This window comes from Clinocottus analis, unplaced genomic scaffold (genome assembly GCF_023055335.1).
Source record: "Clinocottus analis isolate CAN_PGR_092001 unplaced genomic scaffold, fCliAna1.0.p SCAF_23, whole genome shotgun sequence".
Lineage (NCBI taxonomy): Eukaryota > Metazoa > Chordata > Actinopteri > Perciformes > Cottidae > Clinocottus > Clinocottus analis.
Genome location: NW_027175965.1, coordinates 2622942 through 2647305, shown reverse-complemented (window position 1 = coordinate 2647305; position 24364 = coordinate 2622942). Strand labels below are relative to the sequence as shown.

Genomic DNA, 24364 nt, shown 5'->3' with positions numbered 1-24364 from the left:
CAACATATAAAATAAATATATATTGAAAAGTATAGAACCAACCAGATTAAAAGAGAGTAAAATAAAAAGATTGTTTGAATTGAACTTGCAATGTAAAACAATTTTTAATTTCACAGCATTGTAAAGCACAAAACACATGCCACCTAGCAGTGACATATTTAGGTGTGAGTAAGAGCTTTTCTTTAGACATAGTGTGAGAATGTTTTATCAAAGGGTACGTTGTTACCATCATGACAACGTCACATCACATTAACTTCATTATTGTTTTGTTGTCGTCTTTTGTCTTTGAAGCATGACACTACCATTGTATATTAAAAACATGCGCGAAGGTGTGTTGCATTTCTAAAAGACAAAAGAAGAACTGAGAGGCAGAACACGTCTGAAAATGGGATCACACCCAAACCCTAAAATGATGACCTACGCAAGTGCCATATATTAATAGAACACCTGCACAGTATATTAAGTACAGCGGTGTCAATGAGGAGCAGTATCACCCTCAAGGAAAACTAATCTACAGTATACTACCTGTTCATCATGATGAAGCTGATCCTTTCTCTGGCTCTCATCTGGGCACTCTCCAGCACAGGTAACTACTTATTCTTACAATATATTTTCTGAAGCAACAATATGATATATGAAGAACTTTTAATTATATATATATATATATATATATATATATATATATATATATATATATATATATATATATATATATATATATATATATATATGCCTACATCATTTCAAGTGTTGATTGTAAAAAAAAAAAAAAAAAAAGTTATTTATATATATATATATATATATATATATATATATATATATATATATATATATATATATATATATATATATATATATAAGAAGAAGAGAAGAGCAGATTAGAGAAGCCCAATTTTTAGACATTTGATTAGACGTTTGGATGTGATCATCATTCATTGACATTTTTTCCTTCCAATTGCAGCTCGAGCACTTCTGTGTATGACTTGCACAGATGAGTCGTGTTCAACCCAAGTACCATTTACATGTTCCTCAGAGACAATGTGTGTATCAGCTGCCATTCAAGGTAGGCATTTATGTTTAACATGTACTAATTTTGAGTGAAATAAAGATACTAAGGAGTTTTGTGTTCTTTCCATCAATATTGACAAATTGGACTTTCACATTTCTTGTAGCCACTTCAACTGGAAATACAGCACAGCAAATCTTCAAGGCGTGTGCATCGTCCGTTCTGTGTCCGTCCATCGGTTCTCAGACATTTTCAGCCAACGTGGGTGTTTCGGGTGCAGTTGCATCTGCTCGGTGCTGCAACACAGATAATTGCAACACAGTAAATGAACCATGTAAGTACAGAGAGATAAGTAGCTAATTGTAAGATAAAAAAAAAGATTAAACAGATACGAAAAGAACATTTACATTCTGCCATCTTTAAGTTCAAGTTCAATTTTGTGAAGCTAAAATGTTTTATCTTCCTCAAACAAGTTATCTTCTTTTACATTTCAGTCCCAACTGCTCAGACAGCAAACTCCCTTCAGTGTTTCACATGTAACCCGCTCACCTCTCAATGTAATACTCCATTACAATGCAGAGGGGTGGAGGACCAATGCCTTCAAGCAACTGGTGAGTCTTATTCATACATAGTTTACAAAACATGTTTTACGACCTTAATTAAAGTATATCAAACAAACTACATGTGCAATCCGGAAAATCCACTAGTGAAGGAAAGTAATCAAGTACTTGTTCTGAATCTTTCTTTTAATATTTAATATCATGTGTTACTTATTGTATGTTACATAGTAGAGGGATACATTTTTTACCTGTTTACTGCAGTAGAGTATTTATATATATCACACAACCTGCATGTAAACGACCGCTATAGTGACTTGTTGTTTTTGAGTAAAGATTAAGAAGTTATGATCATCACACACATATTCAGCCCACAGTAGGTAATGATGTTGAAAATTAACAACATGAAGTATATACAATAGAACAATTTGACAGTGTCAACTGTGGCTCAGTTGGAGAGCAGGGTCGTCTTTAAAACGAAGGATCGGAGGTTCAATCGCCGGCTCAACCAGTCCACATTGACGTGTCCTTGGGCAAAACACTTCAACCTAAACACTGTAGTGTGAAAGCACTTGAGTGGTCAAAAGATTAGAAAAGCACTCTACAGTACATTTACTTTTTGAACACTAAAAGTATATTGTTTAGTGTCATTTACTCACTTTTTTCAAGCAATTTTATTGAAATTAGCAGACAGACAACTTGGAAGATCTGCTGAGATCCAAATGTTTTTTTTTATTGACAGTGACACGTGGGTCCAGCACTTCTCCAGCATTTGGCTGTGCATCTTCAAACATTTGTGCGGTTGCTCCATCACTGGGAAGCTTTCCTTTCATGCAAAGCGTTGGAAATATCACAAGTGGACCAACCTGTTGTGGGACCAGTTTGTGTAACACTGTGTTGACAACAACGACGACAGCTGCTCCAACAACAACGATAGTTTCCACAACTACACCAGCAGCAACGACCACAGCTGCTCCAACAACAACTACAGTTTCCACAACTACACCAGCAGCAACGACCACAGCTGCTCTAACAACAACTACAGTTGCCACAACTTCACCAACAGTGACCACAGCTGCTTCAGAAACAACTACAGTTGCCACAACTACACAAACAGCAACGACCACAGCTGCTCCAACAACTTCTACAGTTGCCACAACTACACCTGCAGCAACGACCACAGCTGCTCCAACAACAACTACAGTTGCCACAACTACACCAGCAGCAACGACCACAGCTGCTCCAACTACAACTACAGTTTCCACAACTACACCAGCAGCAACGACCACAGCTGCTCCAACAACAACTACAGTTTCCACAACTACACCAGCAGCAACGACCACAGCTGCTCTAACAACAACTACAGTTGCCACAACTTCACCAACAGTGACCACAGCTGCTTCAGCAACAACTACACCAGCAGCAACGACCACAGCTGCTCCAACAACAACTACAGTTTCCACAACTACACCAACAGCAACGACCACAGCTGCTCCAACAACTTCTACAGTTGCCACAACTACAACTGCAGCAACGACCACAGCTGCTCCAACAACTTCTACAGTTGCCACAACTACACCTGCAGCAACGACCACAGCTGCTCCAACAGCAACTACAGTTGACACAACTACACCAGCAGCAACGACGACAGCTGCTCCAACTACAACTACAGTTGCCACAACTACACAAACAGCAACGATCACAGCTGCTCCAACAACTTCTACAGTTGCCACAACTACACCTGCAGCAACGACCACAGCTGCTCCAACTACAACTACAGTTTCCACAACTACACCAGCAGCAACGACCACAGCTGCTCCAACTACAACTACAGTTTCCACAACTACACCAACAGCAACAACCACAGCTGCTCCAACAACAACTACAGTTGCCACAACTACACCAGCAGCAACGACCACAGCTGCTCCAACTACAACTACAGTTTCCACAACTACACCAGCAGCAACGACCACAGCTGCTCCAACAACAACTACAGTTTCCACAACTACACCAGCAGCAACGACCACAGCTGCTCTAACAACAACTACAGTTGCCACAACTTCACCAACAGTGACCACAGCTGCTTCAGCAACAACTACAGTTGCCACAACTACACCAGCAGCAACGACCACAGCTGCTCCAACTACAACTACAGTTTCCACAACTACACCAGCAGCAACGACCACAGCTGCTCCAACAACAACTACAGTTTCCACAACTACACCAACAGCAACGACCACAGCTGCTCCAACAACTTCTACAGTTGCCACAACTACAACTGCAGCAACGACCACAGCTGCTCCAACAACTTCTACAGTTGCCACAACTACACCTGCAGCAACGACCACAGCTGCTCCAACAACAACTACAGTTGCCACAACTACACCAGCAGCAACGACCACAGCTGCTCCAACTACAACTACAGTTTCCACAACTACACCAGCAGCAACAACCACAGCTGCTCCAACAACAACTACAGTTGCCACAACTACACCAGCAGCAACGACCACAGCTGCTCTAACAACAACTACAGTTGCCACAACTTCACCAACAGTGACCACAGCTGCTTCAGCAACAACTACAGTTGCCACAACTACACCAGCAGCAACGCCCACAGCTGCTCCAACTACAACTACAGTTTCCACAACTACACCAGCAGCAACGACCACAGCTGCTCCAACAACAACTACAGTTTCCACAACTACACCAACAGCAACGACCACAGCTGCTCTAACAACAACTACAGTTTCCACAACTACACCAACAGCAACGACCACAGCAGCTCCAACAACAACTACAGTTGACACAACTACACCAGCAGCAACGACCACAGCTGCTCCAACAACAACTACAGTTGACACAACTACACCAGCAGCAACGACCACAGCTGCTCCAACTACAACTACAGTTGCCACAACTACACAAACAGCAACGATCACAGCTGCTCCAACAACTTCTACAGTTGCCACAACTACACCTGCAGCAACGACCACAGCTGCTCCAACTACAACTACAGTTTCCACAACTACACCAGCAGCAACGACCACAGCTGCTCCAACTACAACTACAGTTTCCACAACTACACCAACAGCAACAACCACAGCTGCTCCAACAACAACTACAGTTGCCACAACTACACCAGCAGCAACGACCACAGCTGCTCCAACTACAACTACAGTTTCCACAACTACACCAGCAGCAACGACCACAGCTGCTCCAACAACAACTACAGTTTCCACAACTACACCAACAGCAACGACCACAGCTGCTCTAACAACAACTACAGTTTCCACAACTACACCAACAGCAACGACCACAGCAGCTCCAACAACAACTACAGTTGACACAACTACACCAGCAGCAACGACCACAGCTGCTCCAACAACAACTACAGTTTCCACAACTACACCAACAGCAACGACCACAGCTGCTCCAACAACAACTACAGTTGACACAACTACACCAGCAGCAACGACCACAGCTGCTCCAACTACAACTACAGTTGCCACAACTACACAAACAGCAACGATCACAGCTGCTCCAACAACTTCTACAGTTGCCACAACTACACCTGCAGCAACGACCACAGCTGCTCCAACTACAACTACAGTTTCCACAACTACACCAGCAGCAACGACCACAGCTGCTCCAACTACAACTACAGTTTCCACAACTACACCAACAGCAACAACCACAGCTGCTCCAACAACAACTACAGTTTCCACAACTACACCAACAGCAACAACCACAGCTGCTCCAACAACTTCTACAGTTGCCACAACTACACCTGCAGCAACGACCACAGCTGCTCCAACAACAACGACAGTTGACACAACTACACCAGCAGCAACGACCACAGCTGCTCCAACAACAACTACAGTTTCCACAACTTCACCAACAGTGACCACAGCTGCTTCAGCAACAACTACAGTTGCCACAACCACACCAGCAGCAACGACCACAGCTGCTCCAACTACAACTACAGTTTCCACAACTACACCTGCAGCAACGACCACAGCTGCTCCAACAACAACTACAGTTGCCACAACTACACCAGCAGCAACGACCACAGCTGCTCCAACTACAACTACAGTTTCCACAACTACATCAGCAGCAACGACCACAGCTGCTCCAACGACAACTACAGTTTCCACAACTACACCAACAGTGACCACAGCTGCTTCAGCAACAACTACAGTTGCCACAACCACACCAGCAGCAACGACCACAGCTGCTCCAACTACAACTACAGTTTCCACAACTACACCTGCAGCAACGACCACAGCTGCTCCAACAACAACTACAGTTGCCACAACTACACCAGCAGCAACGACCACAGCTGCTCCAACTACAACTACAGTTTCCACAACTACACCAGCAGCAACGACCACAGCTGCTCCAACAACAACTACAGTTTCCACAACTTCACCAACAGTGACCACAGCTGCTTCAGCAACAACTACAGTTGCCACAACTACACCAGCAGCAACGACCACAGCTGCTCCAACTACAACTACAGTTTCCACAACTACACCAGCAGCAACGACCACAGCTGCTCCAACAACAACTACAGTTTCCACAACTACACCAACAGCAACGACCACAGCTGCTCCAACAACTTCTACAGTTGCCACAACTACACCTGCAGCAACGACCACAGCTGCTCCAACTACAACTACAGTTGCCACAACTACACCAGCAGCAACGACCACAGCTGCTCCAACTACAACTACAGTTTCCACAACTACACCTGCAGCAACGACCACAGCTGCTCCAACAACAACTACAGTTGCCACAACTACACCAGCAGCAACGACCACAGCTGCTCCAACTACAACTACAGTTTCCACAACTACACCAGCAGCAACGACCACAGCTGCTCCAACAACAACTACAGTTTCCACAACTACACCAACAGCAACGACCACAGCAGCTCTAACAACAACTACAGTTTCCACAACTACACCAACAGCAACGACCACAACTGCTCCAACAACTTCTACAGTTGCCACAACTACACCTGCAGCAACGACCACATCTGCTCCAACAACAACTACAGTTGACACAACTACACCAGCAGCAACGACCACAGCTGCTCCAACAACAACTACAGTTTCCACAACTTCACCAACAGTGACCACAGCTGCTTCAGCAACAACTACAGTTGCCACAACCACACCAGCAGCAACGACCACAGCTGCTCCAACTACAACTACAGTTTCCACAACTACACCTGCAGCAACGACCACAGCTGCTCCAACAACAACTACAGTTGCCACAACTACACCAGCAGCAACGACCACAGCTGCTCCAACTACAACTACAGTTTCCACAACTACACCTGCAGCAACGACCACAGCTGCTCCAACTACAACTACAGTTGCCACAACTACACCAGCAGCAACGACCACAGCTGCTCCAACTACAACTACAGTTTCCACAACTACACCTGCAGCAACGACCACAGCTGCTCCAACAACAACTACAGTTGCCACAACTACACCAGCAGCAACGACCACAGCTGCTCCAACTACAACTACAGTTTCCACAACTACACCAGCAGCAACGACCACAGCTGCTCCAACAACAACTACAGTTTCCACAACTACACCAACAGCAACGACCACAGCAGCTCTAACAACAACTACAGTTTCCACAACTACACCAACAGCAACGACCACAACTGCTCAAACAACTTCTACAGTTGCCACAACTACACCTGCAGCAACGACCACAGCTGCTCCAACTACAACTACAGTTTCCACAACTACACCTGCAGCAACGACCACAGCTGCTCCAACAACAACTACAGTTGCCACAACTACACCAGCAGCAACGACCACAGCTGCTCCAACTACAACTACAGTTTCCACAACTACACCAGCAGCAACGACCACAGCTGCTCCAACAACAACTACAGTTTCCACAACTACACCAACAGTGACCACAGCTGCTTCAGCAACAACTACAGTTGCCACAACCACACCAGCAGCAACGACCACAGCTGCTCCAACTACAACTACAGTTTCCACAACTACACCTGCAGCAACGACCACAGCTGCTCCAACAACAACTACAGTTGCCACAACTACACCAGCAGCAACGACCACAGCTGCTCCAACTACAACTACAGTTTCCACAACTACACCAGCAGCAACGACCACAGCTGCTCCAACAACAACTACAGTTTCCACAACTACACCAACAGCAACGACCACAGCAGCTCTAACAACAACTACAGTTTCCACAACTACACCAACAGCAACGACCACAGCAGCTCTAACAACAACTACAGTTTCCACAACTACACCAACAGCAACGACCACAACTGCTCCAACAACAACTACAGTTTCCACAACTACACCAGCAGCAACGACCACAGCTGCTGTTACAACAACTACAGTTTCCACAACTACACCAGCAGCAACGACCACAGCTGCTCTAACAACAACTACAGCTGCCACAACTTCACCAACAGTGACCACAGCTGCTTCAGCAACAACTACAGTTGCCACAACTACACCAGCAGCAACGACCACAGCTGCTCCAACTACAACTACAGTTTCCACAACTACACCAGCAGCAACGACCACAGCTGCTCCAACAACAACTACAGTTGCCACAACTACACCAGCAGCAACGACCACAGCTGCTCCAACTACAACTACAGTTTCCACAACTACACCAGCAGCAACGACCACAGCTGCTCCAACAACAACTACAGTTTCCACAACTACACCAAGAGCAACGACCACAGCTGCTCCAACATCTTCTACAGTTGCCACAACTACACCTGCAGCAACGACCACATCTGCTCCAACAACAACTACAGTTGACACAACTACACCAGCAGCAACGACCACAGCTGCTCCAACAACAACTACAGTTTCCACAACTTCACCAACAGTGACCACAGCTGCTTCAGCAACAACTACAGTTGCCACAACCACACCAGCAGCAACGACCACAGCTGCTCCAACTACAACTACAGTTTCCACAACTACACCTGCAGCAACGACCACAGCTGCTCCAACAACTTCTACAGTTGCCACAACTACACCTGCAGCAACGACCACATCTGCTCCAACAACAACTACAGTTGACACAACTACACCAGCAGCAACGACCACATCTGCTCCAACAACAACTACAGTTGACACAACTACACCAGCAGCAACGACCACAGCTGCTCCAACTACAACTACAGTTTCCACAACTACACCTGCAGCAACGACCACAGCTGCTCCAACAACAACTACAGTTGCCACAACTACACCAGCAGCAACGACCACAGCTGCTCCAACTACAACTACAGTTTCCACAACTACACCAGCAGCAACGACCACAGCTGCTCCAACAACCACTACAGTTTCCACAACTACACCAACAGTGACCACAGCTGCTTCAGCAACAACTACAGTTGCCACAACCACACCAGCAGCAACGACCACAGCTGCTCCAACTACAACTACAGTTTCCACAACTACACCTGCAGCAACGACCACAGCTGCTCCAACAACAACTACAGTTGCCACAACTACACCAGCAGCAACGACCACAGCTGCTCCAACTACAACTACAGTTTCCACAACTACACCAGCAGCAACGACCACAGCTGCTCCAACAACAACTACAGTTTCCACAACTACACCAACAGCAACGACCACAGCAGCTCTAACAACAACTACAGTTTCCACAACTACACCAACAGCAACGACCACAGCAGCTCTAACAACAACTACAGTTTCCACAACTACACCAACAGCAACGACCACAACTGCTCCAACAACAACTACAGTTTCCACAACTACACCAGCAGCAACGACCACAGTTGCTGTTACAACAACTACAGTTTCCACAACTACACCAGCAGCAACGACCACAGCTGCTCTAACAACAACTACAGCTGCCACAACTTCACCAACAGTGACCACAGCTGCTTCAGCAACAACTACAGTTGCCACAACTACACCAGCAGCAACGACCACAGCTGCTCCAACTACAACTACAGTTTCCACAACTACACCTGCAGCAATGACCACAGCTGCTCCAACAACAACTACAGTTGCCACAACTACACCAGCAGCAACGACCACAGCTGCTCCAACTACAACTACAGTTTCCACAACTACACCAGCAGCAACGACCACAGCTGCTCCAACAACAACTACAGTTTCCACAACTACACCAACAGCAACGACCACAGCAGCTCTAACAACAACTACAGTTTCCACAACTACACCAACAGCAACGACCACAGCAGCTCTAACAACAACTACAGTTTCCACAACTACACCAACAGCAACGACCACAACTGCTCCAACAACAACTACAGTTTCCACAACTACACCAGCAGCAACGACCACAGCTGCTGTTACAACAACTACAGTTTCCACAACTACACCAGCAGCAACGACCACAGCTGCTCTAACAACAACTACAGCTGCCACAACTTCACCAACAGTGACCACAGCTGCTTCAGCAACAACTACAGTTGCCACAACTACACCAGCAGCAACGACCACAGCTGCTCCAACTACAACTACAGTTTCCACAACTACACCAGCAGCAATGACCACAGCTGCTCCAACAACAACTACAGTTGCCACAACTACACCAGCAGCAACGACCACAGCTGCTCCAACTACAACTACAGTTTCCACAACTACACCAGCAGCAACGACCACAGCTGCTCCAACAACAACTACAGTTTCCACAACTACACCAACAGCAACGACCACAGCAGCTCTAACAACAACTACAGTTTCCACAACTACACCAACAGCAACGACCACAGCAGCTCTAACAACAACTACAGTTTCCACAACTACACCAACAGCAACGACCACAACTGCTCCAACAACAACTACAGTTTCCACAACTACACCAGCAGCAACGACCACAGCTGCTGTTACAACAACTACAGTTTCCACAACTACACCAGCAGCAACGACCACAGCTGCTCTAACAACAACTACAGCTGCCACAACTTCACCAACAGTGACCACAGCTGCTTCAGCAACAACTACAGTTGCCACAACTACACCAGCAGCAACGACCACAGCTGCTCCAACTACAACTACAGTTTCCACAACTACACCAGCAGCAACGACCACAGCTGCTCCAACAACAACTACAGTTGCCACAACTACACCAGCAGCAACGACCACAGCTGCTCCAACTACAACTACAGTTTCCACAACTACACCAGCAGCAACGACCACAGCTGCTCCAACAACAACTACAGTTTCCACAACTACACCAGCAGCAACGACCACAGTTGCTCCAACAACAACTGCAGTTGCCACAACTATACCTGCAGCAACGACCACAGCTGCTCCAACAACAACTGTAGCTGCCGCAACTACAACAGCAGCACCAGCGACAACAGCTGCTCCAGCAACAACTTCAGCTGCCACAACTACACCAGCAGCAGCAACACCCACAAGTGTTGCAGCAACAACTGCAGCTGCCGCAACTACACTAGCAGCATCAACAACAACCACATCCGCCCCATCAACAACGACATCAACCTCCGCTCCATCAACCCAATCAACTGCCAGTGACGCCTGCTCCATCCGACTGGGTGTGGTCCATCTGCTGCTTGGACTCCTTATCTTTACCGTCTGGTAGAATACAGACAAGACACAACTTGGGTTTGATGCTCACCAACATCTTTATTGGCAGGTAGAGGGACTAGGATATCCAAATGTAGGGAAGAGGTTTTTGAGGATTATTTTTTTGGTATTAATTAATATTTATTAAAAAGATGTTGAAATTGAATGGCACATCTTGGATTGAACATCTTGAAATGAGTCTGAAAATTTGTGGCTGGTGGTTTTAAACTTTCCCCCTCCATGAGGCACATTGAGTAGTGCAATGGTGTAATAGGTGGTATCGAAATGTTGTTTAATTATTTAATATTTATGTTATTTAATTATTTCTTTGTCTGTTTTCACATATTGCTTATTTACATCCAACGATTATATTCATACATATATCTTTAATAAATGTAACATTTGTATTCTCCTGTTTTATCAAATAAATATTTGTTGCAATAAATTCATATGATGAGATCTCCTGAAACAGCAATAGTTTGTGGCTTATCTGTGGTGTTGCTATCAAAAAAGACAAGTTTATTTTGTGAAGTGCCATAAATAAAAAACATAGATAGATAGATAGATAGATAGATAGATAGATAGATAGATAGATAGATAGATAGATAGATTGATGGTTAAGGTTACTTTATTTATACATGTAGGCAAACCTGATAGGTTGATAGATTAATGTGTGGTGCCGGTGTCTCAATCTATCAAGCAATCTTGTTAACTGGCTGAACGCATCTGTGGTTATTGTTGTTACGACAGCTGTTCAAAATAGGAAGAGAACGTAGCAGTCCTTGTGAAAGCCGAATTGTTAATTTGTTCAACACAGTGACAACCTTCTCATGTGCAGTCTATGGTCAAAACATAGGAGCTACATACGAACAAGAAACAAAACACCTGTTTCAGCTGAGGCCAATCAGGCCTCTGCAGGCACTTGTTCCGTGAGCAGTTCCTCCTCTCCCCTCTGCAGCTGAGCCTAACCAGTCACCCGTCACCACAACATTATTTCAACACAGTTTACATTTGTCAAATACAGCGTTTCTGTTGCTCCATCGATTGTGTACTTATTGTAAACCTCGATCAACTCTGGTATGAAACTAGAAAACATTTCTTTTCACATTTTTGTCATTTCTTAGATGAACTTAAGCTAACAAAACAAACAGCTGATTTGCACAGAGCATGTTCAGTACATTTATGCTCAATCAGGTGAACAGCAGTTTTACAGTTCCTCAGTTGCTGTTAATTGTTGTTTTGTGGCTGTCAGAACTGTGGCTGTCGCTTTTTTACACACGTTGTGTTTCTTTGGTTTCGTCGTCCCTGGTGGCCAGTGAATTAACCATTTACGACCCACCCTAGTCAATGATATTAAGTCTACGGTGAATTATTTTCTGTGAAATGATTGGACGCAAACCTGCCTTGCACTCATTGTGCATCATGGAGCCTTCCACAAGCTGCTGTGGCTTTCAGCCTGACAATAGTTTGTGAGGGAGAGAAGGAGGCCAAGACAGATGGACTGTCAGTGTCACTTATTTGGCAACTTTCTCGCTAAAAGTGTCACTTTTTGTCTAACTTGGTCACCAGATAACACTTTGCCCTCCAGTATTTTTTTGTTAGATCATTTTTAAACTCTTGCTTACTCTCACTGCTCCAATGTTTACCCATGCCTTTAAAGAGATAATTAATAAGGCATTTTTGGTTTAGAAAAACTAAAACATTTTACATTCAACATGTGTTGTATAACCATGCATTAAAAGTTGAAACTTAAAAAAAAAAAGAAATCTTGATCAAAGATCCAGTTAATCATTTCTTTAAAATGTACAGTTGCTTCAAGGCTGTTAGAAAATTGCCACACCCACTTTTGCTGAACTGCCACTCCTACATATGACCGCAAAACATTAGTCGTCATATCATCAACACAATAAAGGCCCTCTAAAAAACAAAAACAAATGATTCAACAAGTACGGCAGCATGACGGGTATACCTTTGTCACGACCTGTGCCTCTCTGTCACGCCATTCTGCCGTTCCAACTCCCCCAGGCCTTTACATTTCTTTGACATGTTGCATTCCATCTGTCGTAGTCAGCTACCTCCCAGATCCACCGGTTTATCTTTTCGACAGTGACCCTGATTGAGAAAGGTTTCTCACACGGATATGTGCTTTCAAAAAGGCACATTACCCGACTGATCACTTTTGTCTGATTATTTGATGGAAACAATTACATTATCCAGTTATGTCTGGTTCTCTTTGTGCCGCTCTGAATTTAGCTTTTAGATCACTGTTGCACTGCAAGTCAATAAGTTCCATTTGTAACATACTCGTAACCAATCGTCAGAGCACGACAACGCCACCCTTGCACCTGAAGACATAGTCTTTTATAAGAGTCCATGTTCAGACGTTTTTGAGATTCGTTAATCTCCCTGAAGGAGTTCCTGTCCAGCTGAAGACAGAACCCATTATTGTACTGCTCACACATCCAGGCAGGCTTTTACAGGCAGCTAGTACACTGCTTTCTCCCAGAATGGCCTTCTGTCTGTTTTTTTTCCACTGACCTTCTTTGTGTTTGTGAGAAGAGGAAAGTGGCCTAAAGTGGGGGGTTTAGGTGGGCCAGCAAGTGGCAAAACTCTCATAAACTATACTAATACTGTTATTTACAACCCTAACATATTATTTCTAAAGAAAAACATGTTGTTTTGGTTTTTTTTTACCATTAACTTAATGCCATGAGGTGAAGTTTCCCATGGCATTATTATGTATGTTGTACTATTCAATACACATACAAATTGTACAACTTTAGCCTTTTTCAACAGACTAATTAGTGCTTTCATGTACAACCATAACCAACAAAAAAATTGTGAATGAAGCACAAATAGTTCAGCGAGTAAACTCACACAATTAAAATGTGTGTTGTGAATGCAACATTGAGGAGTGTGACGAGACGACACTCTGCTGCATTAAAAGTTCCCTTAAGTTGTTGTCATATTGATTGTGTCAGTTAAGATAACTCGGATAACAGTCAACCATGTTTCTTGTAGAGTTCATTATGTCTCAGTGACAGTGCTACTTTATAGTACATACTTTATATAGTTGAATTATGGATATTATTAAAAAGATGATATTACTGAATGAAGTCAATGCTGTTTAAGGTGCAATGGGAGTCATATCACTACTTCTACTTCATAAGCTGTTATTTAGTTTATGTTTTAAGGTGGTGCAAACAGTGGAAAGCTGGACAAGACAAATGTATTTATATAGCATCTTTCAACAATAAGGGAATTAGGCAGTGGACTTGAGACAACATATAAAATAAATATATGATGAAAAGTATGGAACCAACCAGATTAAACGAGAGTAAAATAAAAAGATCGTTCTAATTGAACTTGCAATGTAAAACAATTTTTAATTTCATAGCATTCCCAATGACGTAAAGCACAAAACACATGCCACCTAGCAGTGACATATTTAGGTGTGAGTAAGAGCTTTTCTTTAGACATAGTGTGAGAATGTTTTATCAAAGGGTACGTTGTTACCATCATGACAACGTCACATCACATTGACATCATTATTGTTTTGTTGTTGTCATTTGTCTTTGAAGGATGACACTACCGTTGTAAATTAAAAACATGCGCGAAGGTGTGTTGCTTTTCTGAAAGACAAAAGAAGAACTGAGATGCAGAACACGTCTGAAAATGGGATCACACCCAAACCCTAAAATGATGACCTACGCAAGTGCCATATATTAATAGAACACCTGCACAGTATATTAAGTACAGCGGTGTCAATGAGGAGCAGTATCACCCTCAAGGAAAACTAATCTACAGTATACTACCTGTTCATCATGATGAAGCTGATCCTTTCTCTGGCTCTCATCTGGGCACTCTCCAGCACAGGTAACTACTTATTCTTACAATATATTTTCTGAAGCAACAATATGATATATGAAGAACTTTTAATAATATATATATATATATATATATATATATATATATATATATATATATATATATATATATATATATATATATATATGCCTACATCATTTCACGTTTGGATGTGATCATCATTCATTGACATTTTTTCCTTCCAATTGCAGCTCGAGCACTTCTGTGTATGACTTGCACAGATGAGTCGTGTTCAACCCAAGTACCATTTACATGTTCCTCAGAGACAATGTGTGTATCAGCTGCCATTCAAGGTAGGCATTTATGTTTACCATGTACTACTTTTGAGTGAAATAAAGATACTAAGGAGTTTTGTGTTCTTTCCATCAATATTGACAAATTGGACTTTCACATTTCTTGTAGCCACTTCAACTGGAAATACAGCACAGCAAATCTTCAAGGCGTGTGCATCGTCCGTTCTGTGTCCGTCCATCGGTTCTCAGACATTTTCAGCCAACGTGGGTGTTTCGGGTGCAGTTGCATCTGCTCGGTGCTGCAACACAGATAATTGCAACACAGTAAATGAACCATGTAAGTACAGAGAGATAAGTAGCTAATTGTAAGATAAAAAAAAAGATTAAACAGATACGAAAAGAACATTTACATTCTGCCATCTTTAAGTTCAAGTTCAATTTTGTGAAGCTAAAATGTTTTCTCTTCCTCAAACAAGTTATCTTCTTTTACATTTCAGTCCCAACTGCTCAGACAGCAAACTCCCTTCAGTGTTTCACATGTAACCCGCTCACCTCTCAATGTAATACTCCATTACAATGCAGAGGGGTGGAGGACCAATGCCTTCAAGCAACTGGTGAGTCTTATTCATACATAGTTTACAAAACATGTTTTACGACCTTAATTAAAGTATATCAAACAAACTACATGTGCAATCCGGAAAATCCACTAGTGAAGGAAAGTAATCAAGTACTTGTTCTGAATCTTTCTTTTAATATTTAATATCATGTGTTACTTATTGTATGTTACATAGTAGAGGGATACATTTTTTACCTGTTTACTGCAGTAGAGTATTTATATATATCACACAACCTGCATGTAAACGACCGCTATAGTGACTTGTTGTTTTTGAGTAAAGATTAAGAAGTTATGATCATCACACACATATTCAGCCCACAGTAGGTAATGATGTTGAAAATTAACAACATGAAGTATATACAATAGAACAATTTGACAGTGTCAACTGTGGCTCAGTTGGAGAGCAGGGTCGTCTTTAAAACGAAGGATCGGAGGTTCAATCGCCGGCTCAACCAGTCCACATTGACGTGTCCTTGGGCAAAACACTTCAACCTAAACACTGTAGTGTGAAAGCACTTGAGTGGTCAAAAGATTAGAAAAGCACTCTACAGTACATTTACTTTTTGAACACTAAAAGTATATTGTTTAGTGTCATTTACTCACTTTTTTCAAGAAATTTTATTGAAATTAGCAGACAGACAACTTGGAAGATCTGCTGAGATCCAAATGTTTTTTTTTATTGACAGTGACACGTGGGTCCAGCACTTCTCCAGCATTTGGCTGTGCATCTTCAAACATTTGTGCGGTTGCTCCATCACTGGGCAGCTTTCCTTTCATGCAAAGCGTTGGAAATATCACAAGTGGACCAACCTGTTGTGGGACCAGTTTGTGTAACACTGTGTTGACAACAACGACGACAGCTGCTCCAACAACAACGATAGTTTCCACAACTACACCAGCAGCAACGACCACAGCTGCTCCAACAACAACTACAGTTTCCACAACTACACCAGCAGCAACGACCACAGCTGCTCTAACAACAACTACAGTTGCCACAACTTCACCAACAGTGACCACAGCTGCTTCAGCAACAACTACAGTTGCCACAACTACACCAGCAGCAACGACCACAGCTGCTCCAACTACAACTACAGTTTCCACAACTACACCAGCAGCAACGACCACAGCTGCTCCAACAACAACTACAGTTTCCACAACTACACCAACAGCAACGACCACAGCTGCTCCAACAACTTCTACAGTTGCCACAACTACACCTGCAGCAACGACCACAGCTGCTCCAACAACAACTACAGTTGACACAACTACACCAGCAGCAACGACCACAGCTGCTCCAACTACAACTACAGTTTCCACAACTACACCAGCAGCAACGACCACAGCTGCTCCAACTACAACTACAGTTTCCACAACTACACAAGCAGCAACGACCGCAGCTGCTCCAACTACAACTACAGTTGCCACAACTACACCAGCAGCAACAACGACCACAGCAGCTCTAACAACAACTACAGTTTCCACAACTACACCAACAGCAACGACCACAACTGCTCCAACAACTTCTACAGTTGCCACAACTACACCTGCAGCAACGACCACATCTGCTCCAACAACAACTACAGTTGACACAACTACACCAGCAGCAACGACCACAGCTGCTCCAACTACAACTACAGTTTCCACAACTACACCAGCAGCAACGACCACAGCTGCTCCAACTACAACTACAGTTTCCACAACTACACCAGCAGCAACGACCACAGCTGCTCCAACTACAACTACAGTTTCCACAACTACACCAGCAGCAACGACCACAGCTGCTCCAACATCTTCTACAGTTGCCACAACTACACCTGCAGCAACGACCACATCTGCTCCAACAACAACTACAGTTGACACAACTACACCAGCAGCAACGACCACAGCTGCTCCAACAACAACTACAGTTTCCACAACTTCACCAACAGTGACCACAGCTGCTTCAGCAACAACTACAGTTACCACAACCACACCAGCAGCAACGACCACAGCTGCTCCAACTACAACTACAGTTTCCACAACTACACCTGCAGCAACGACCACAGCTGCTCCAACAACAACTACAGTTGCCACAACTACACCAGCAGCAACGACCACAGCTGCTCCAACTACAACTACAGTTTCCACAACTACACCAGCAGCAACGACCACAGCTGCTCCAACAACAACTACAGTTTCCACAACTACACCAACAGCAACGACCACAGCAGCTCTAACAACAACTACAGTTTCCACAACTACACCAACAGCAACGACCACAACTGCTCCAACAACTTCTACAGTTGCCACAACTACACCAGCAGCAACGACCACAGCTGCTCCAACTACAACTACAGTTTCCACAACTACACCAACAGCAACAACCACAGCTGCTCCAACAACTTCTACAGTTGCCACAACTACACCTGCAGCAACGACCACAGCTGCTCCAACAACTTCTACAGTTGCCACAACTACACCTGCAGCAACGACCACATCTGCTCCAACAACAACTACAGTTGACACAACTACACCAGCAGCAACGACCACAGCTGCTCCAACAACAACTACAGTTTCCACAACTTCACCAACAGTGACCACAGCTGCTTCAGCAACAACTACAGTTGCCACAACCACACCAGCAGCAACGACCACAGCTGCTCCAACTACAACTACAGTTTCCACAACTACACCTGCAGCAACGACCACAGCTGCTCCAACAACAACTACAGTTGCCACAACTACACCAACAGCAACGACCACAGCAGCTCTAACAACAACTACAGTTTCCACAACTACACCAACAGCAACGACCACAACTGCTCCAACAACAACTACAGTTTCCACAACTACACCAGCAGCAACGACCACAGCTGCTGTTACAACAACTACAGTTTCCACAACTACACCAGCAGCAACGACCACAGCTGCTCTAACAACAACTACAGCTGCCACAACTTCACCAACAGTGACCACAGCTGCTTCAGCAACAACTACAGTTGCCACAACTACACCAGCAGCAACGACCACAGCTGCTCCAACTACAACTACAGTTTCCACAACTACACCAGCAGCAACGACCACAGCTGCTCCAACAACAACTACAGTTTCCACAACTACACCAGCAGCAACGACCACAGCTGCTCCAACAACAACTACAGTTTCCACAACTACACCAAGAGCAACGACCACAGCTGCTCAAACATCTTCTACAGTTGCCACAACTACACCTGCAGCAACGACCACATCTGCTCCAACAACAACTACAGTTGACACAACTACACCAGCAGCAACGACCACAGCTGCTCCAACAACAACTACAGTTTCCACAACTTCACCAACAGTGACCACAGCTGCTTCAGCAACAACTACAGTTGCCACAACCACACCAGCAGCAACGACCACAGCTGCTCCAACTACAACTACAGTTTCCACAACTACACCTGCAGCAACGACCACAGCTGCTCCAACAACAACTACAGTTGCCACAACTACACTAGCAGCAACGACCACAGCTGCTCCAACTACAACTACAGTTTCCACAACTACACCAGCAGCAACGACCACAGCTGCTCTAACAACAACTACAGTTTCCACAACTACACCAACAGCAACGACCACAGCAGCTGTAACAACAACTACAGTTTCCACAACTACACCAACAGCAACGACCACAACTGCTCCAACAACTTCTACAGTTGCCACAACTACACCAGCAGCAACGACCACAGCTGCTCCAACAACAACTACAGTTGCCACAACTACACCAGCAGCAACGACCACAGCTGCTCCAACTACAACTACAGTTTCCACAACTACACCAGCAGCAACGACCACAGCTGCTCTAACAACAACTACAGTTTCCACAACTACACCAACAGCAACGACCACAGCAGCTGTAACAACAACTACAGTTTCCACAACTACACCAACAGCAACGACCACAACTGCTCCAACAACTTCTACAGTTGCCACAACTACACCAGCAGCAACGACCACAGCTGCTCCAACAACAACTACAGTTTCCACAACTACACCAACAGTGACCACAGCTGCTTCAGCAACAACTACAGTTGCCACAACTACACCAGCAGCAACGACCACAGCTGCTCCAACTACAACTACAGTTTCCACAACTACACCAACAGCAACAACCACAGCTGCTCCAACAACTTCTACAGTTGCCACAACTACACCTGCAGCAACGACCACAGCTGCTCCAACAACTTCTACAGTTGCCACAACTACACCTGCAGCAACGACCACATCTGCTCCAACAACAACTACAGTTGACACAACTACACCAGCAGCAACGACCACATCTGCTCCAACAACAACTACAGTTGACACAACTACACCAGCAGCAACGACCACAGCTGCTCCAACTACAACTACAGTTTCCACAACTACACCTGCAGCAACGACCACAGCTGCTCCAACAACAACTACAGTTGCCACAACTACACCAGCAGCAACGACCACAGCTGCTCCAACTACAACTACAGTTTCCACAACTACACCTGCAGCAACGACCACATCTGCTCCAACAACAACTACAGTTGACACAACTACACCAGCAGCAACGACCACAGCTGCTCCAACAACAACTACAGTTTCCACAACTACACCAACAGTGACCACAGCTGCTTCAGCAACAACTACAGTTGCCACAACTACACCAGCAGCAACGACCACAGCTGCTCCAACTACAACTACAGTTTCCACAACTACACCAACAGCAACAACCACAGCTGCTCCAACAACTTCTACAGTTGCCACAACTACACCTGCAGCAACGACCACAGCTGCTCCAACAACTTCTACAGTTGCCACAACTACACCTGCAGCAACGACCACATCTGCTCCAACAACAACTACAGTTGACACAACTACACCAGCAGCAACGACCACAGCTGCTCCAACAACAACTACAGTTTCCACAACTTCACCAACAGTGACCACAGCTGCTTCAGCAACAACTACAGTTGCCACAACCACACCAGCAGCAACGACCACAGCTGCTCCAACTACAACTACAGTTTCCACAACTACACCTGCAGCAACGACCACAGCTGCTCCAACAACAACTACAGTTGCCACAACTACACCAGCAGCAACGACCACAGCTGCTCCAACTACAACTACAGTTTCCACAACTACACCAGCAGCAACGACCACAGCTGCTCCAACGACAACTACAGTTTCCACAACTACACCAACAGTGACCACAGCTGCTTCAGCAACAACTACAGTTGCCACAACCACACCAGCAGCAACGACCACAGCTGCTCCAACTACAACTACAGTTTCCACAACTACACCTGCAGCAACGACCACAGCTGCTCCAACAACAACTACAGTTTCCACAACTACACCAACAGCAACGACCACAGCAGCTCTAACAACAACTACAGTTTCCACAACTACACCAACAGCAACGACCACAACTGCTCCAACAACAACTACAGTTTCCACAACTACACCAGCAGCAACGACCACAGCTGCTGTTACAACAACTACAGTTTCCACAACTACACCAGCAGCAACGACCACAGCTGCTCTAACAACAACTACAGCTGCCACAACTTCACCAACAGTGACCACAGCTGCTTCAGCAACAACTACAGTTGCCACAACTACACCAGCAGCAACGACCACAGCTGCTCCAACTACAACTAGAGTTTCCACAACTACACCAGCAGCAACGACCACAGCTGCTCCAACAACAACTACAGTTTCCACAACTACACCAGCAGCAACGACCACAGCTGCTCCAACAACAACTACAGTTTCCACAACTACACCAAGAGCAACGACCACAGCTGCTCCAACATCTTCTACAGTTGCCACAACTACACCTGCAGCAACGACCACATCTGCTCCAACAACAACTACAGTTGACACAACTACACCAGCAGCAACGACCACAGCTGCTCCAACAACTTCTACAGTTGCCACAACTACACCTGCAGCAACGACCACATCTGCTCCAACAACAACTACAGTTGACACAACTACACCAGCAGCAACGACCACATCTGCTCCAACAACAACTACAGTTGACACAACTACACCAGCAGCAACGACCACAGCTGCTCCAACTACAACTACAGTTTCCACAACTACACCTGCAGCAACGACCACAGCTGCTCTAACAACAACTACAGTTGCCACAACTACACCAGCAGCAACGACCACAGCTGCTCCAACTACAACTACAGTTTCCACAACTACACCTGCAGCAACGACCACATCTGCTCCAACAACAACTACAGTTGACACAACTACACCAGCAGCAACGACCACAGCTGCTCCAACAACAACTACAGTTTCCACAACTACACCAACAGTGACCACAGCTGCTTCAGCAACAACTACAGTTGCCACAACTACACCAGCAGCAACGACCACAGCTGCTCCAACTACAACTACAGTTTCCACAACTACACCAACAGCAACAACCACAGCTGCTCCAACAACTTCTACAGTTGCCACAACTACACCTGCAGCAACGACCACAGCTGCTCCAACAACTTCTACAGTTGCCACAACTACACCTGCAGCAACGACCACATCTGCTCCAACAACAACTACAGTTGACACAACTACACCAGCAGCAACGACCACAGCTGCTCTAACAACAACTACAGCTGCCACAACTTCACCAACAGTGACCACAGCTGCTTCAGCAACAACTACAGTTGCCACAACTACACCAGCAGCAACGACCACAGCTGCTCCAACTACAACTAGAGTTTCCACAACTACACCAGCAGCAACGACCACAGCTGCTCCAACAACAACTACAGTTTCCACAACTACACCAGCAGCAACGACCACAGCTGCTCCAACAACAACTACAGTTTCCACAACTACACCAAGAGCAACGACCACAGCTGCTCCAACATCTTCTACAGTTGCCACAACTACACCTGCAGCAACGACCACATCTGCTCCAACAACAACTACAGTTGACACAACTACACCAGCAGCAACGACCACAGCTGCTCCAACAACAACTACAGTTTCCACAACTTCACCAACAGTGACCACAGCTGCTTCAGCAACAACTACAGTTGCCACAACCACACCAGCAGCAACGACCACAGCTGCTCCAACTACAACTACAGTTTCCACAACTACACCTGCAGCAACGACCACAGCTGCTCCAACAACAACTACAGTTGCCACAACTACACCAGCAGCAACGACCACAGCTGCTCCAACTACAACTACAGTTTCCACAACTACACCAGCAGCAACGACCACAGCTGCTCCAACAACAACTACAGTTTCCACAACTACACCAACAGCAACGACCACAGCAGCTGTAACAACAACTACAGTTTCCACAACTACACCAACAGCAACGACCACAACTGCTCCAACAACTTCTACAGTTGCCACAACTACACCAGCAGCAACGACCACAGCTGCTCCAACAACAACTACAGTTTCCACAACTACACCAACAGTGACCACAGCTGCTTCAGCAACAACTACAGTTGCCACAACTACACCAGCAGCAACGACCACAGCTGCTCCAACTACAACTACAGTTTCCACAACTACACCAACAGCAACAACCACAGCTGCTCCAACAACTTCTACAGTTGCCACAACTACACCTGCAGCAACGACCACAGCTGCTCCAACAACTTCTACAGTTGCCACAACTACACCTGCAGCAACGACCACATCTGCTCCAACAACAACTACAGTTGACACAACTACACCAGCAGCAACGACCACAGCTGCTCCAACAACAACTACAGTTTCCACAACTTCACCAACAGTGACCACAGCTGCTTCAGCAACAACTACAGTTGCCACAACCACACCAGCAGCAACGACCACAGCTGCTCCAACTACAACTACAGTTTCCACAACTACACCTGCAGCAACGACCACAGCTGCTCCAACAACAACTACAGTTGCCACAACTACACCAGCAGCAACGACCACAGCTGCTCCAACTACAACTACAGTTTCCACAACTACACCAGCAGCAACGACCACAGCTGCTCCAACGACAACTACAGTTTCCACAACTACACCAACAGTGACCACAGCTGCTTCAGCAACAACTACAGTTGCCACAACCACACCAGCAGCAACGACCACAGCTGCTCCAACTACAACTACAGTTTCCACAACTACACCTGCAGCAACGACCACAGCTGCTCCAACAACAACTACAGTTTCCACAACTACACCAACAGCAACGACCACAGCAGCTCTAACAACAACTACAGTTTCCACAACTACACCAACAGCAACGACCACAACTGCTCCAACAACAACTACAGTTTCCACAACTACACCAGCAGCAACGACCACAGCTGCTGTTACAACAACTACAGTTTCCACAACTACACCAGCAGCAACGACCACAGCTGCTCTAACAACAACTACAGCTGCCACAACTTCACCAACAGTGACCACAGCTGCTTCAGCAACAACTACAG

At 45.2% G+C, this 24364-nt stretch overlaps 1 protein-coding gene across 1 annotated transcript; it reads left to right on the top strand.

Moving 5' to 3' along the window:
- Positions 1–16692: 16692 nt before the first annotated feature.
- LOC137793773 (threonine-rich protein-like) lies at positions 16693–21138 on the top strand (the record flags this gene model as incomplete). The annotated part of the gene is made up of 4 exons (XM_068590128.1): positions 16693–16818; positions 19915–19959; positions 20290–20550; positions 21097–21138. Coding segments are annotated over exons 1-4 (474 nt in total), but the record flags the coding sequence as incomplete, so codon positions are not given.
- Positions 21139–24364: the final 3226 nt, after the last annotated feature.